This window comes from Peromyscus leucopus, chromosome 5 (assembly GCF_004664715.2).
Source record: "Peromyscus leucopus breed LL Stock chromosome 5, UCI_PerLeu_2.1, whole genome shotgun sequence".
Lineage (NCBI taxonomy): Eukaryota > Metazoa > Chordata > Mammalia > Rodentia > Cricetidae > Peromyscus > Peromyscus leucopus.
Genome location: NC_051067.1, coordinates 84,516,936 through 84,535,375, shown reverse-complemented (window position 1 = coordinate 84,535,375; position 18,440 = coordinate 84,516,936). Strand labels below are relative to the sequence as shown.

The 18,440-nt window shown below is 41.1% G+C and overlaps 1 protein-coding gene across 1 annotated transcript in view; it reads left to right on the top strand.

Annotated features, from left to right (window-relative positions):
- The first annotated feature begins 13,593 nt into the window (after positions 1–13,593).
- LOC114694526 (carboxylesterase 1E-like) overlaps positions 13,594–18,440 on the top strand; it is a 31,308-nt gene continuing 26,461 nt past the window's right edge. The window contains 1 exon segment of the mRNA XM_028871496.2: positions 13,594–13,810. Within this exon segment, the coding sequence (XP_028727329.1) occupies positions 13,759–13,810 (52 nt within the window). The 5' untranslated portion in view covers positions 13,594–13,758.

Below are 18,440 nucleotides of genomic sequence, written 5' to 3'. Positions count from 1 at the left end.
ACTATAATCTTACTCATTTAGCTATCTATGCTTTAACCTGTATCTGACATCCTTCATCTATTCTAATTGTATGTAAGTTTGATCTTTTGCATATTTATTTTGTCCTACTTCTTTGTTTATTTTTGAGACCATTTTTAGTTACATTTCTCTAAAACATACGTAACTTACAGAAAATTGTAAGCAGTAAACTAGCACTACAGAAGTCAGATGAAATTAATCCTGACAACAGGATGAAGACTAAATTACATTGGAAGAGAAGATGAGCAAATGATTACAAAATCATGAAAAATCAAGCATTGTTAAATCAGTGAGCAGTCAAAACTCTATGTGAATAGAAGAGAAAGAAGCAGACATAGACCACTCAAAACAACTAGAAGAAAAAGCAAAACAGCAGAAACATTGCGGACTGTTTAGAAACAGCCCTGTGTGTAAACAGTCTTAATTCTCCGAATAAAAGACACACACTAGCTGATTATGTTTGTGAAAGTGGACCCAACAATTTGTTGCTGCTCGCAAGAAACTCACCTCACTGTGACAGATATCCACAGCATAGAGGAAAGGTTGGGAAGTGATTGTCCAAGCAAATCAAATCTGAAGCAAGCAAACGAAGTTATACTCATACCTAACTCAACAGACTTCAAGGCAAAGTTAGCCAGAAGAAACAAAGACATATTAAGACAGAAACCCAAGCCGGGCGGTGGTGGCGCACGCCTTTAATTCCAGCACTCGGGAGGCAGAGCCAGGCGGATCTCTGTAAGTTCGAGGCCAGCCTGGGCTACCAAGTGAGTCCCAGGAAAGGCGCAAAGCTACACAGAGAAACCCTGTCTCGAAAAAAAAAAAAAAAAAAAAAAAAAAAAAGACAGAAACCCATCGCAAAAATACAATGATTGCAGATACTTGTTCACAGAATATTCGAGTACCAACACAATAGCAGTATTGTCAGGAGCATCAACACTGTAACAGTACACGGGTGATTCAATAGTTCTTACTAGTAAGTAATCATCAAAAGAGTCCATAAGTAGTAGAATTAAATTACATTATACATCATATTGAGTTCACAGAAATTTTCATAATATTCCATCCAAAAATGCAGCATCAACATTCATTTAATCAGCTTATATATTTTTCCAAAATAGGCCATATTTTAAACAATAAAGCAAATCTTAGTATACTCAAAAAATTAATCTATTATCAGACCATAATGAAATAAAATTATAAATTAATCATATAAAAGAAAACAAAGTATACCAGAAGAATGAACAATACACTTTGGAATGATCAGGTGTTCAATAGAGAATTTGGGGGTTGAGGAAGGGATTACAATATCATGAAAATAGAAATGCAGCATGCAAGACATGTGCAATAGAAGAAAAGTAGTACTAAAGGGGAAGTTAAGGCTACATGTGTCCACATCTTTTAAAAAGAAGTAAATATGCACCAAATGGACTTAAGTTTATAGAACAGTCAACCCCAAAGCTGCAGAGCATCCATTGTTTTACCAGCTCACAAAACTTTTTCCAAAATGCATGAGTTAAAGAGATTTAATTTTTGAAATAACTTCATTTTTTGAGATTACAATTGCCTTATTTCTCACTCCCCTGTCCTCCCTCTATACCCCTTCTTGTATTCCACCTATTTCTTTTTAAAATTTATAGCTTCTTTAGATGTATGGGAGTGTTACGTAGATGTATCCACTGGGACAGGTCTTTACAACTCTGCATTTTGATGGGTTGTGATTTTCTGTTGTGGTTTCCATCTATTGCAAAGAGACATTAATTTGATGAGGGGTAAAGCCTATAGTTATCTATGGGTATAAGGACAAATGTTCAGAGAGTGTTGTTAGTGGTTATGCTAGTTTAGTAAATTAGTGGTGGTAGATTCTCCTCAAAAAAAACCATGACTTCTCTAGTACTGAGTAGTTATCTAGTACCAGGCATGGTCTCCCTCTTGTTGAGCATATATTAAGTCCAATTAGAGAGTTGTTGGTTACTGCCAAGGTATATATGCCACTACTGGACTCTTGGGGTTGTAGTACCATGCTGATTATTGATGTGACTTATAGGCATCATATATGGGTAGGACTGTTGGTTGCCTGCCTCCTTTGGAAGCTTGCATGTCACCTTCTGGTACTATAAAAACTAGTCCTCAGGGAGGAGGCACACAGGTCAGTTCCAGTTCAGGAGTTTCTGGGCCTTGTTTCTGAAGTACATGGTGTCTTCCGCAATAGAGACTTACCTCTACCTCTGGGGGCCAACAAATGGCAACAGTAATAGCTGCATGTTTGGGGAGTCTCTTAGACAGCCCTGGACAACAACTCCAAAGAGGGCTTTGCTGTCTGCCAGTGGGATTTCTGTTAGCTGGTCTTTGGTTCTTGGAAGTAATGTCATCAGCCCAGGAGAGAAAAGTTCATTAAAACTATTTATGTGTATATTTATACACTGAAGTATGTGCATTATAGGTCGTTTTAATATAAATAGCAGTATGATTCCTTGTGGCCTTTTTGCCACCCATGCCACTATTTTACCTCCCTCCCTTCTTCTCCTGTATTTACCTCCCTCCACATTCCCTAGGAGCCCTCATTTTCCCATTCCCTATCATATCACTGTATTCTACCATTCCCCTTTACCCTCTTCCCACTTCTGTATTTACCTCTCTCCTCCTCCCTAAGGAGCACCCCCATTTTATCATCTCCCCTATCACATCACTTGTATTCTGCTATTCCCCTCTCAATTGCTCTCCAACCCTCTATCCTGACAGCGGTCCCATTGCACTTTCCTGCTTTCTGTAGTTTATACAGGCTATGCATGCACATTGGAAGATTTGGAGCTAGGAACCTCCAATGAGAGAAAACATGTGACATTTATCTCTCTGGGTCTAGGTTACCTTATTCAATATGATCTAGTTCCAACCATTTACCTGCAAAATTTGTGAATTCATTTTTCTTTACAGCTGAATAGTGTTCCATACTGTATGACATTTTCAGCATCCATTTGTCAGTTGAAGGACACTTCAGTTGTTCCCATTTCCTAGCTATTGTGAGTCAAGCAGCAATGAACATGGCTGAGCAAGTATTTTTGAAGTACAATATTGAGTTCTTTGGGCACATGCCAGTGAGTGATATAGCTGAGTCATTTGGTAGATTTACTTTTAGCTTCTGGAGAATTCTCCACACTGATTTCCACAGTTGTTACACCAGTTTGCAATCACACCAACAGTGAATGAGGGTCCCCCTCCTCCCACCAGTCCCCCACATCCCCTCCAGTGTTTGTTGTCAGTTGTTCCATAGATTTTTGTCATTCTGACCGGGGTAAGATGAAATAGCAAAGTTGTTTTGATTTACATCTCCTTAATTGCTAGGGAGTTTTTTGTTTGTTTGTTTGTTTGTTTTTCTGGTACTATTTATTTGGCATTTTGTGTGTCTCTTGTGTCAGGATGGGAATCACTTTCTCAAGATTAGGGAAATTTTTTTTCTACGATTTTATTGAAAATATTTTCTATTCTAACAGCATGAAACTATTCTCCTTCTTCTATGCCCATAAAATATAATTTTTGCCTTTGCATGGTGTCCCATAGACATGACATGGTCTGTTCATATACTTTCTAAATTGGCCACTGGCCTTTAAATGATCCAGTTACTCTCTCATGTCTCTAAGCCCTGATAAATATATCCTCCACATGATCCATTCTATTGACGAGAATTTCCAATGAACTTATTTGACCACGTTACTGTATTTGTCATTTTCCATTATTGTTTTGATTTGATTTGATTTAGTGTTTTTCTCTCTCTTTATTGAGTTACATAATAAGAAGTTAACCAACTTTCTTATTCAGTTTATTGTGTTCTATTATAGATTCATTCCCCTTTGAATCATCTTTATCAATGTTCTTTTAATTATGTATCTAAAATTTTGTCTAGGTTATTTCCATTGGGAGCTGTTACTAGAGGGCTGGTAATTTTTAGAGGTCACAAGTTGTCATTTTTTTTTTTAATATTTCTTATGTTCTTACACCAAGACTTGCCTGTCTAGGGCTAGATTTCTTAGTTAAGATAACAGACATTTGTTACTGTTGTTGTTGATTCAGGCCATCTTTATACTTTCAGTGGAAGTGTTTGCAGTATTCAAGAAAGAAAAAGTCATTATAAAGTTGAGGCATCCATGTTCCACTTCTAGACTGTTGTCAGGACAACAGGCTCTATCCTATCTACTGGGCATTGAGTCCTGCCTGCAACTATGGCTGCCATCCAACAGTAAACCCACTGAGGAAACAAAACAAGTCATTTCTTAAGTATCCCTTGCTTGGGTGTATAAAGAGATACCAATAGTATTGTATGTACTAATATATTAGTTATTGTGAGTACAAGTGGGGAAAATAAAAACAAGAATAACTCGTGGTAGAATTAGTCACTATTATTAATTTGCTAGACAGCTGGTAGAGCAAGGGGTACATGGAAGAAGGAAAGGTAAAAGTGTGGGCGTATGGGAGCTTTTGCTAAAGACAGACTGAAATGAGGTAGACGAACATTTTTACTAAGATAATGTAGAACAATCTCATTTCTCAGAAAGTTTAACCACTGGAGCTTTGTAAATTAAGGCAGTTTATGTTCTTTGGGAGAGGTAAAATAAAGACAAAGAGAAATAAAGGGAAGACAGAAAATCAGCAAAAACGTGGGGGACCAAAGTGGCCTGGTGCAATGATCTTAGGTGTTATATAATGGGACTTTTAGAGAGGGACAAAAGATGCTTGGAGACTGGCTGTAGGGCTGATTCTCAGTTGACTCCTTGAGCTCCTAGGGTGACCTGAAGCGAAGACTGAAGTCTCAGTGCGCTGCCTACCTCAGAGCGTGACTGAGAGTTGACATCAAACTGTGGAATGGTTTCCTGTCTTGAACAGTGAACTAGAGATGGGGCTGAGATGTGGATGGATTCCCTAACTCAAAAATCTAACCTCAGGGTATTATTTTGTCTCTAGTACATTCTTGAATGACAGCAGATTTCACAGACACAAATGCACAGGCGAGCAGAGAGTTACACCGCCCAAGTTCTCTCTACCCTTTCCCTAAGAGGGACTGGAATGCTCAGGACAAAGATCAGGACAATGAACGCGGCAGGCCTGTCCCTTGAAGGAGGCCATATGTAAGTGCAGCTTCATCTTATTTATAGGAATCTCAAATGACATCTACTCTTCTCTGCAAGAGCATTTTTCCAATGCCAGACCCCTAGCCTGTGCCTATGGCCTCACAGTGTCCCCTGGAGCTGAAGACCTAAGAAGGTCCAGAACAGGTTGAAAAAGAGGAAGGCAGAGTGACCACTTCTGTGCTGTGCCTCCAGCGCTGGGTTGGCATTATGAACATGGCAGGTGCCCCAAACTGAAGCCATCTGGAGAGAGTGATTAAAACTGGCTCTAAATCAAGAGTGTCTTTGTGGGACTGGTAGCTCAGTGGTCAAACACATGATTAAAATGCATGAGACCCTGAAATCTATTCCTAGCAACACACACACACACACACACACACACACACACACACACACACACACACACACACACACTCTTTCAAAGTGAGGAAGGACACAAAGAGTGAGTGGAAATTTTGTCCATGCTGGACAGCAAGGCCACTAATAACTTTGTTCTAATGGGGGACTGTCCTGCCAGTTCTTCCAAGAAAGAGCTACCTTTCTTTCCCTTTTGAGGTAGGATGACCCTGCAAAGTCTCATAACCACAAACATCAACAGGAAGGTTGGTGTAGATGCCACCAGACATTGTCTGCTAAGGCACCCTGGATGGTGCCGTTAACAAATTGCTTTTGTGTCTCCTGTGCTGATCAGGTTTTATCAACTTGACATAAACCCCAACTCCTCTGGAAAGAGGGAATCTCAACTGAAGAACTGTCTCTGTCAGATTGGCCTGTAATCAATCTTGATAAATGCTTGATGTAGGAAGGCCAGTCCACTGTGCGCAGTACCACCCTTGGGTAGGTGATCCTGAGTTGTATAAGAAAGCAGGCTGAGCAAACCATGGAGGGCAAGCCAGTAAGCAGCGTCACTCCATGGGCTCTGCTTCAATTCCCGCCTCCAGGATCCTGCCTTAAGCCCTGACTTTCCTTCATGATGGACCCTAAAGTGTAAGATGAAATAACCCTTTCTTCCCCGAGTTGCTTTCAGTCATGGTATTTTGTCACAGCAGAAGAAATGAAACTAGGGTGCTGGAGAGATGGCTCAGCAGTTAAGAGCACTGGCTGCTGTTCCAAAGGTCCTGAGTTCAATTCCCAGCACCAACCACATGGTGACAATCAACCATCCGTAATGAGCTCTGGTGCCCTCTTCTGGCCTGCAGGCAGACGTGCAGGTAGAACACTATATATAAATTAAGAAATGAAACTAGAACAGCTCTCATCTTGATCAACTTAATCATTGTCCTGGTCTTCTAAAGATGGATCCTCTTCATGGGGTACCTACGTCCTAAAGAGAGACTGCTGCAAAGCCCTCTTCTTTTCAGCTCCAGTGACTGACTTACAAAAAGGTATGGGAAAAGACAACACGGATATTGACCCCAGGTCAAAGTCTGAATGGAATCCTTCTGAAGTTCTGAGGTTGAAGACAGAAAATCAAAGGAGACTCCGCAGTTACTGAATAACCATCATTAATCAGTACCCACACTGGGTGACTTAGTTTTCATAATACACTATTATAGATCAGATGGTTTATCATATATCATAGTTTCTCTTTATTTTTGCTATTATTTTACCCTTATAAAATATAGTGACACGTTATGGATGGTTACCTTGAATTTATTGCGTATTAACACATCTCTCCATTTATAAATGTACATAAAAGCCTCCTTTTGAATAAATTCGTTGAAGTGAAAACATGTAATGCATTTAAACGAAACGAATGATGTAAGTGGTATGTGGAAATGGGATTACCTGAGAGAGAAAGAAAAGGTACTAGTATTTACATGGGAAAAAAAAGAGAAAATTAACTGAGGAGCAGATATGCTGTAAGGCATGTGCATCTTTGGTTGCTAGAATACAGATGCTTAAAGGCAGCCAGAGGATTATTAAACTCTTTGAACTAGAAATCCTTGACTACAAAAGTCCACAACAGAGTTCCAAGGTCAATGGCTAGGATGGCTCTAGTCCAAGGTGGAGTCATCAGTTGGCAACCTGAGAGACACAATATCCTTTCCTACATCTCCAAGCCTTTTATTATTGTGCATGGCTAAGCTTCACACGGGGATTTCATTCAGATTCTGATGACTTTCACAAAATAGAGGCAAGATGACATTAAAACAAATACACATACAGTTTAAAAGCTTTAGTGCGCGCCGAGAGTGCATTGGAAGCCGATTTAGATTCTGTGCATGGTGAGCCATAGAGCGTGAGAACCAGTTTCTCATCTGGAACCACCCTTGATTTAAATTTGGTTAATTTAAATATATTAACCAAAGTCAGTGGTGGAGTCCAAGCCCGTGAAGTATTCTCCACCCCAGTCCACCCCTAAGTAGTCACAGGACTAACAGTGCTGGGAAAGCTCCGTGGTGTATTGCTTGCTTTTGTATAAAGCCTGTTTTAACATGTCCAGTTTTTACAACCATTTAAATTAATGAGTATGAACTGGCCTGTTGGGAGTTGTTGGAAGCCTCCAGAGATATCCATGCTGCCATGTCCTGCCAGCTTCTTAGGAAATCAGGTCATCTCTTAGGATCTTGCTTTCTACATAGAAAAATACAAGATGACAAACTCTAATCTACTGTTAACACAAAAACTAAAAGAGATGAGTCCCTCCAGACGCATTGGAATTATTGGGCAGCTCTAAGGTCTGTGTGGGGTTTTGGTAGACAGAGCTTCACTGACCACTTCTGCAAAATCACCAGAAAGCAGGAACACCACCAGAAGCTGCTGCCAGAAGCAGGCAAGTTTTAGATGTGGCCCCTTCTCTTGGCTTGAGTCTCAAATGGGACTGAAATTGAACTCGTATTGAACATAATCCATTCCTACATTTTATGTTTCCTTTAAAAAGTTCAAGGTAGTTTTCATGACCTAAATTCCAGGAATGTTTGCCAGGTTTTAAAGGCCAGCCAGCTGTGGCAAAGGCAGCGTTGTTAATAAGTGTTATGTGTGCGTTGCTAAATAACTGGACACTGTCCTGACTTCTTAGGACAACACTGACATTACTCCATTGGGGCGGAGATAGGGGAGGGAACTTCAACTTTTCTCTAAAGGCCAAATGTCTTTCCTGATAAAAGGGAGGACCCTACAATCTGGTCAATATTTTTCAGGGTAGATCATTCTCTTGAACTGATTCTAATTCTGCTACTAAGTCCTTGCCCTCAGGATAAGGCTCAACACCCTGCCAGTCAGCACATGAGTGCTAACGGGGATTCCTTTTTACATTTGGGGTCTCCAGAAATGTCATTGCAGGCAAAACTTCAGTCTTGGGGAAGAACTCGTGACTCCTGGGATTGTGGTGGGCTATTGGGTGTTGGTACCCAGCTCTACTTTTCGTGTTGATGTTGGTCTAATCAGGACAAGAGTAGACTTGCCAAATGACCTTGATGAGAAGAACACATCCTGCCTCTTCCAGTCACCTCTCCTAAGCCTTCAGCACCCCCACCCCCGTTGGCCATTTGAACTGAGGCTTTAATTGTTTATAATACCCATGTATTTTTCTTATGATAAGGCTGCCTGTTAGGATATCTTTCTAGTATATTAAGAAAGAGAAGGGGCTAGCAGCCACCACAGAGTGAAAGTTAACTGTCTCTGGTTATGTTCCTGCCGTTGAGCTGGGGTTTCTGTGGGATGTTAAGCATCTCCTTCTCATGGCTCACCATTAGTTTCCACTAAACAGTTCTCACACTTGTCTACTGGGCTGCCAGAGAGATACATTACAGACTGGGTGGATACAAAAGAGACACTGATTTTCTTACATTTCCGGAGGCTGGCTGTCCAAAATTAAGAGGCAAACAAGGTTGGTTTTTATTCAATTTGGATTTTCTTGGATAGAGTAGACTGCCTTTCCCTTGCCTCCACACATGGTGGGCCTCCTATACACACTTACCCTTGTTGTCTTTTGTGTTCACATTTCCTCGTATGATAGCACCAGCCACATTTGGATTAGGCTCCATCTTAAAGCCCCATGTTATTGTTATAACTGTTTTAAAGGGTTTATATCCAATTACAACCATATTATAATATTTGGGGAAAAACTTCAGCATGTAAATTCTAAGTGATACTTTCATCCATATCAAATACAAAGGTGAATTAACTGAGGAACCATAGACTCGCTGTCTTACTTTGAGTTTCTCCAAAGGCATCTTTGAGATAAGCATTCATGTTCAAGTCTATTTTGAAAGAGGGACAGTGGTAGAGATCATAATGAATAATGAGAGACAGAGAAAGAGTTACTTATGATATTGGTTAGCCTAGTGGATAACCAGAGTTAATGCTGGCAGAAAATTCAGGGGAAAGAGCATGTAATTTCAATTACTGTAGCCAAGGTGGGGGGAATGGAAGTCTATACTCCAATTCCAAGCAGTCACTGGCTGAGAGCTACTCCAGTAGGAAAACCCTCAAAAGAGGAGGAGTTTCTGGCAGGTGGAAGTCACCTGAGAGTCATGGAGTTATATGGCCTCAGGGTGCTAGCCAATCACTGACAGCATCTACCACAGTTTCTCATTCTGAGTTCTAGGAAAGGGGCTGTGAGAAGATTTGTATTTGTGGTTTCTCCCAAACATTGACACCAAGGCATAGTGGTTGAGGATATGGTTCTATGATCATAGGGTTTTCTCCATTATCAGCTGTTCATCTTACATGATGTGTTCTCTTGGGCCATCCCTCAGCCACACTGAGACTTGGATCCACTAACATGAATCATGGGGTTATTCTGAGCACTGATATCCTACCTACAAAACCCCAGGCACAGGGTTTGACACACTGTATATTCTCAAGAAATATTTGCAAATGAATGCAAAGATGGATTTTTTTTTGGACATTTCATATAAATAGAATCACACACAGCCTTTGATTTTCATGTCTGGCTTCTTTCATTTAACATGTTTTTAGATTCTTCTACACTGTAGCATGTTCTTATGGCTCAGTAGTATTCTGTACTGTGGACTGTGAACTAATTGTTTCATTCATTGGTTGATAGACTTTGAGCTTTCCCTCAAAGACTCTGAGCATTGTTATGTGAACCAATTTTTGTATGGCCCATGTTTTCAGTTCCCTAGAACTGGAATTTCTGAGTCATGTTGGAATCTATGCTTATCTTCAATGAAGCTGATGAAAATTCTCCCAAAGCAGCCATAACACTGGATGGATTTCTATTTTCTAGCATCTTCTTCAGTTTCATTCTTTAGGTTTTTTTGTTTGTTTGTTTGTTTGTTTTTGTTTTTGTTTTTTTATCATAGAAGTCTTTTTGCCTCCTTGGCAGATGTACTTAAAGCTTCATCAGAAAACTCTGAGCTCTAACAAATACTTTCATCAAATTTGCAGAAACTGAAACCAACATATACAGCTCAGCAATTTTCTATATGCCAACTCTCACTCACTGAGATGGGGTCAGGAAAGATATCCCTTCTAGTCTTCATTTCTCCAGGACTTACAGTCTTGAGCTTCTTTTTTGTTTGTTTTGTTGTTTGCACCTACCTTTAATTTATTTACATTTTGTGTTACATTTATTGATTTGAATATGCTGAAGTAACCTTGCATCTCTGAGAAAAAAAACAATTTGGTTAATGTATTTCTTTTAAATTGTTTTTAAAAGTTTATCTTTTAACTTTTTATTTAATCTTTTTCATACCATATATTTTGATGCTTTTCCCTCCATGAGTTCCTCTCAGCTCTTCTTCAGCTTTCTATCTACCCAATTTCATGTTTTCTCTTTCTCTCTTTCCCTCTTCCTCCCCCCCCCCACATCTTTTGAGAGCCCCTATGAACCCAGGTTAGTTGGTTCTGTGGGTATTCTTATGGTGTCCTTGGCACCACTGGGTCCTGCAATCCTTCTTCTTCCTCTTCTGTAGGATTCCCTGAGATCTGTTTAATATTTGGCTGTGGGTCTCTACATCTGTTTCCATCAGTTTCTGAGTGAAACCTCTGATAACAGTTTGGGTAAGCATCAATTTCTGTGGGTTTGTGGGTTTTAGCATGGATCTCCTTTACTTTATAGCTAATATCAACTTATGAGTGAATACATACCATGATTGTGTTTCTGGGTCTGTGTTACTTCACTCAGGATGAGTTTGTCCAGTTCAGTGCATTTACCAGCAAATTTCCTGGTGTCATTGTTTTTAACAGCTGAGTGATACTCCACTGTATAAATGTACCATATTTTCTTTATCCATTCTTTTGTTGAGGGACATCTAGGTTGTTTCCACTTTCTGGCTATTACAAATAAAGCTGCTATGGACATAGTTCAGGTGTCCTTGCTGTAAGGTGGAGTGTCCTTTGGGTATATGCCCAGAAGTAGTATATCTGGGTCTTGAGGTAAATTGATTCCCAATTTTCTGAGAAACCGCTATTCTGATTTCCAAAGTGGCTGTACAAGTTTGCACTCCACCAGCAGTGAAGGAGTGTTCCCCTTGCTCTACATCTTCTCCAGCATGAGCTGTTACTTGCATTTTCTATCTTAGCCATTCTGACAGGTGTAAGATGGAATCTCAAATAACCAGGGAGCCTGCATGGGACTGACCTAGGCCCTCTGCAAATATTTTACAGTTGTGTAACTCGGTCATTGTGTGAGACTACTAACAGTGAGAGCAGGGACTGTCTCTGACTGTGTTACCTGCTTTTGAGACCCATTTCTCCTACTGGATTGCCTCATCCTTAATAGGATAGGAGGCACCTAATCTCACTGCTACTTGATATACCTGGCTGACTGATATCCATGAGAGGCCTGCCTGTATCTACAGAGGAACAGTAGAGGAGTAGTAGATGGGGGAGGGAGAGGACTTGGGAAGGGGAGGGAAGGGAACTTTTGATTGGGATGTAAAATTAAACAAAAAAAACCCCACAAAAATTGTTTTTATTTTCTTTTAAAATTTGTTTTACTTTATGTGTATGAATGTGCTGCCTCTATGTACATATGTGTATCACATGCATACCTCACACCTGAGATCAGAAGAGTGCATCAGATTCCCTGGAGCCTGACTTACACATGGTTGTGAGACATGAGGTGAGTGCTGGGAACCAAACCCAGGTCCTCTGCAAGAACGACAAATGTTCTTAACTGCTGAGTCATCTCTCCAGCCCTTTAATGTATTGTTGAATTCAGTTATAAATGTTTTATTGAGAGTTTTATATCTATGGCCAATAACTAGATCAGTCTACTGTTTTGTTATTGTCTCCTTATGTGTTTTGGGTATCAAGGTAGTGTAACTTCATAGAATGAGTTTGGTAGTGTTCCCTCCTTGTCTGTTGTTTGGAACAGAAATTAAGCACATGACAATGACTATGGGTGAGTTGTTTGGAAGGACAAATCATTATTCACTGTTAGTGGGAGTGTATTGATATAGCAACCACGGAAATGAAAATAGAAGGTCCTCAAAAGTTTAAAAATAGAACTTCTGTATGACCCAACTAAACTGCCCCAGATATATGCCCCAAAGAGTATAAATCCTACCAAAGTGATATCAATAATTCATATTTATTTCTGTAGTACTCACAACTGCTAAGAAATGAGCCAGTCCAGATAACAGACATTTGGATGAAGAAAATGGGGTACATTTACATAAGGAAATTTTATACAATATAAAAAGAATGAAATCATAACATTTTCAATAACAGCAGGCAGAAATGAAGACCATTTTGTTAATTAAAACAAACTAGACTCAAAAAGATTTTTTTAGATTTTAATGTTTATATTTTTGTATATACATTGTCAATTGGTCATGAAATTAGAAGAATCCATGAAAGAAGGAGAGATGAGAGAAAAAAGAAGCATGAAGTACAAAGGGGGACTATTAGTGGGCAAAGGATGAGCTGATAGGAGCAGAGGGATAAAGAAGAAGAATATCAATAATAATAAAGTCTGCATCAGACAACATAACAAAACCCATTGCTATGCAGGCTAACTTAAAACTATTAAAAACAAAAATATGTTGTTCACTTATATAAGAACACCTGTTTCCAAATCTCTCCTCTGAAAGGCTATGAGTTCCTTGACCATGGCAGTACATGACAGAAGGCTAGACCGCTTGACAGGAATCTTATAAAGATAATTTAGGTTGAAAGAAAATGATGAAATTTAATATTTTTACCAAAATGAGATCTTAAATGTCTACCAGCCAACAGTAGCTGAGAGGTGTGTCCTCACTTCCCTGGGGATCAACTGTGTGACTGTGAGGGGCTCTGAACTCCTCCAGCTTCATGTGAGGACCCCAGACCAAAGAGTCACCCTGCCTAAAGGTGTCTGGAGAGCTGGTACCTGGGTTTGGGAAAGAGCAAGAGCGCTGAGGTGAGTGCTACAGGGGCAGATGCTTATGCAAGAAGCTGTTTGACCCGTTTGTGGGCTCCTGCAATCTAAGGGAGAGTCCAAACAATTTAGATAAAGCCCGGTGAGCTCTGGGTGGGAGTGGCTGGGTGTAGCTGGGTGGGAGTGGCTTAGTGAGCTCCTGGGAAACCTGCAGAGCTCTTTGGAACAGAAAGATTGTCCTTTTCTGGGATAATACAACTGATTGAGAGGAACTTACCAAAAGTCTTCAGGACTGGGACAGGATCAGTTGCAGGTTGGAGACCCTGCTGTTCCCCCAAGCTTTCTACCATGCACCTCTGTGCTCTGATCCTGGTGTCTCTTGCAGCTTTCGCAGCAGAGGGTGAGTCTTGGTTTGTTTGTTTTGTAATACAAATATTGGGGTTGTGAGGGCACATTTCAAACCGCTCACATCTGGTAGAGGAGGCCAGAGGGGAGCATAGTGTAAAGCTGTGTAGTGCCCAGTACAGTCTCCCGACGAGTAGCCCCGACCAGCTATTGGATGGAGTGGACACGCTGAGTCAGTGAAAGGCAAACACTAGAATCACAGGACAGGTACAGAGGGTAATGCGCTAGCTCCAAGTATCACAAAGGGGATTAGGAAAGCTGTTTGTTTTCTCCTAAATTATTAGTCTACATTTTGCCTGATCATGGAAGGAAGCTTAGTAGAAAAATCTGGATCTTGGCTCAGCACTTCCAAACCATTTGTCTTCAGGCAAAGCACTCTGCTAGGTGAACTTGTGTTAGTCTGACCAAGTGTTGACTCTAGTGCCTTCCCCGGTGGATCACTGTGAGGATGCCTTAGGTGGTTCCTTGTACGGTGCTGAAGGTGGGCTTAGGCTGGAGGAGGAGTGGGAGAGCAGGAGATAAACGAGGGGGGGGGGGGGGGGATTTACAATGAAGTGTGTAAGGGCTGAGGAGCTGGCTCACGTGGTAAAGCACTTCTGTGTGAACACGGGGACTTGATTTTGAATCCCCAGCATCCACACGAAGCCAGTAGTGGTAGCATGCATCTGCAATCCCAGTCTTCCTAGGCCAGAATGGGATGTGGAGACAGGAGAATTCCAAGAAGCTCATGGACCAGCTAGTCTAGTGTACACCATGGCAAACAACAAAGGGACCATATTTTATATAAGGCAGTGGGTGAGGGACGAAGCCTAAGGCGATCGCTCCTCTGATTGCCATACATGCACCACAGCATACACACACCTTCATTTATGTATGCAAATGTACACTTACATACACGTACATCATTCATACACACATACCAAAATTATAATAAAATAAAATGGAGTTCATTAATAGGAAATTGGAGGAGTGGTCAGGTCATCACATTAGAGATAATAGCCAGTAAAATAACACTTTGCCAATCTTAGCTCCCAAAGCAAGGGTTCATCATCGGGGTGGGGTGTGAAGAAAAGAAAGCAGCAGAGTCAGTAGGAGGTGGAAGGATGGACAAAGTACAGACAGGTGCTTCCTGGAAGTCTCTTCTGTAGTAATGGGTGAAGCCGTGTAAGTAGGTGTAGGACTGATTTAAAACATTTCAGGGACTAATATATCATGTACTTCACAGTTCTTCGTGTATGCTTTTATGCGGATGCAGTTGTCTTTTGTTTTTTTATTTTATTTTTCCTTTTTCAGTGTACTTCTATCTTATTTTCCTGGTTTTGGGGGAGGGATTCACTGTTGTATTGGGTTTTTGTTTGTTCATTTGTTTTTTCTTTCTTTTGGTTTTTCAAGACAGGGTTTCTCTGTATAGGTCTGGCACCTTTCCTGGAACTCACTCTGTAGCCCAGGCTGGCCTTGCAGAGATCCGCCTGCCTCTGCCTCCAGAGTGCTAGGATTAAAGGCGTGCACCACCACCGCCCGGCTTTTGTTTGTTTGGGTTTTTTTTTTGTTGTTGTTGTTTTGGTTTTTTTTTTGGTTTTTCGAGACAGGGTTTCTCTGTGTAGCTTTGCGCCTCTCCTGGGACTCACTTGGTAGTCCAGGCTGGCCTCGAACTCACAGAGATCATCTGCCTGGCTCTGCCTCCCGAGTGCTGGGATTAAAGGCGTGCACCACCACCACCCGGCTTGTTTGTTTGTTTTTGAGAAAGAATTTAAAGTTGAGCAGGAAGGGAAGGGAGAGGAACTGCAAGGACTTGGGAAAGAGGAAGGATATGGTCAAAATATATTCAAGTTTAAAAATTTTTTTAAATAGTACAAAAAGAAAAGAATTCATGGGACTCTCAGTCACAGGCTGCCTTAGCTGTCTTGTGCATGCACAACACTCTAACTGGTTTCTAGTTTGTTCTGCAATCAAGTAACTACGGCAGGTAAGATGGTAGCCCACGGTGTGAGACGTGAATGATGCCGCTGGGCTCTGGGTTTTATGCTCCCCAGGAACCACAGTTCCCACTGGGTCATGAAAGTCATATATGTCAAAGTATCACATGAACAGATTAAATTCATGATTGATACAAGACCATGTTGGACCTCCACGTTTATCTGTGACATCTCAATCAAGACATTGAGATTCAGAGAGTCATGTGTACTCCTAACATCACTTTAGCCAGTCTGGGGCTCCTGAATCCAGAGCCGGTGTTTGGCTACCAGAACACGGACAGCCTAGTATTTGTTTAAATTTTATCTTCTCTCTGTGCATGTGACACTGTGAGACGCCAAGAACTGAGTGTATAACAAGGAAAGAAGCCAGGTTGGAAGTGGAGCATTCTTTGCTGCTGGTCACCCCATTTCCACCTGTGGAGAGTCACATGAGCTGTTTGCAAGTTCGTGTTGTTCTTCTGTGAAGTGGGCACGTTTACGATCACCTAGTAAAATTTCTTTGAGAAATAATTTAAAGGAACTGGAATGTGTTTCTAGCACACAGTGATTGCTCACAATGTCAGTATGTACACAATCAACACAATGTAAGTGGGAACTACTGTAGGTGGCCTTGTTCATAACTCCCACCTTAGCCAACTTTTTACTCTGAGAAGTTTGGTTTCTACCCATTCTGTCTCAGTGCAGGGTGGATGGTGGACTAACACTGAGATCTGTTTAGACTTCCTTCACCTCTTTGAAGCACTCACCATCTTCACCAGCCCGTTCCCCTTCTCCCTGCATTTCTTCAGGGCTGTGCCCTCACCATGCCCTATGGTAGACATTCTTCCCCCTGGCTGTGGCCCTCTGTGCATTCACACCCAGCCCTCCTGTTTCCTCACAGTGGCCCGTAAGAGTAGCCGCACACATCCCTGCCGCACACTCAGACCTTCACCCGCCTCTCACTGACTTTCAGCTCTGAGTGTTCCTGTCATACAACATCATCTTAGGACATCCTACCATCTTCTCCACAGCCCCGGCCTTGGACTGATTCCCAGTCTTCTTTCTTTCACATTACCTCCACACTGGGCAGGGGTCAGTTCTTCCCTTTTCATTTTTATCTCTATATTTATTCATAACATTTTCTCTTAGTTACAAAAAGTTGTCAGTGTCTAGTACAAAGAAACTCTGTCATCATGCACAGGCATCCTAATATATAAGTTTTCTAGAAAGTTCCTCTCTAGGTCGCTTGATAATAATTAAAAACCAGGAAAGGAAGGAAGCATTGAATTCTCTTTAATCACTTTTCATAAAGATTTTCCAGTGTTAATGGCTGTTCTTCATATAAACACATTAGACTTATGATGGGCTTGTGTCATAATGACCTAATAATTATAAAGTAAGATAAAAGTTGTCAAACCATAACTTAAGTATATATAAGTGTCTTCAAAAAATTAAGTTAGCATTTTCTAGTAATTAACAGAAAACAACAGCAAGAGACAACTTAAATTTCCACAATATTTAACTTCTAGATGCCATGTGTCCCAGATCCTGTTCTGTTCACTGTTTTCAGTACAGATAAAATGGGTTATTCTTCTGTTAGATGGAATCCTGGAATCATTTTCTATTCTGCCACACATACAGAGGAGGTATCAAAATGAGGCCAGTTGTAATAACAAGGGAAAAGAAATTACTGATAGGAGGTGTTCTGATACACTGAAGTGGTTGACCTTGGAAGTGAAGATGTGGTTGATCATGAGGTCTGTAAAAGTACCCCTGCCTCTGGAAGGAGGGTCAGGCTGATTCCCTCAGACCCCACAACACACAGAAGTGGGTCAGAAGAAGCAGCAGAGAAATGAGAAGGATTGTCCACTCTGTAAAAATGAGGATAGCGGGGTATATAGAAGCTTCTAGTCTGGATGACCCAGCTCAGAGCTCATGGAGGAACGTCTAGCACTTGTTTCCTTTACTCTGCACTTGCTCATGCTTATTTGTCCACTGGGTAGGATGGGAGCCTGGACTTTGCAGCCCTCCTTCACAGGCACCTGTTCACTCCTGTATGTCCTGTAACTCCTCCAGGCTCTTCTTGGTGGTATTCACAGGCTACTCAGCCATTCCAGCAGACCCTCTATTTTACTCTACTTGAACTGTTGCTGGTCTTCTGTGTATTCTTGCTCCATCCCCTCCCACTTCCACCTTCTTCTTGTCACTCCTCCCCCAAGTCACAGATGGTCCTTGGCGACAAAAATCAGAAGTGCTCAATCCTTCTAGGACACATATTTCAACTCAGCATTAGGCCGAGTCTATCTATGGTCCTTTCCTATAAGGTCAGCCTCCTGAGAGGAGAAGATACCTATGTCCATCCTCTTGTCCATCATGCAGCTCAGCCCTGGGATCTTCTTTTTATTATTACTCTTTAAAGACATGATCTGGCTGTGTAACTCTGTCTGTCCTGGAACTCTTTGTGTATACCCTACTGGCCTTGAACTCACAGAGATCTGTCTTTGCCTCTGCCTCCTGGGTATCTGAATTAAAGATATGTGTTACCATGCTGGGCCAGTATCAGGTTCTTAACAGATACGCATTTCCATAGACTTTTGAGGATGACATTGAAGGTCACAAACATTTCTAGCAGCCAACATTCATTCACATTGAGTTTTGGTTTAACTTCTT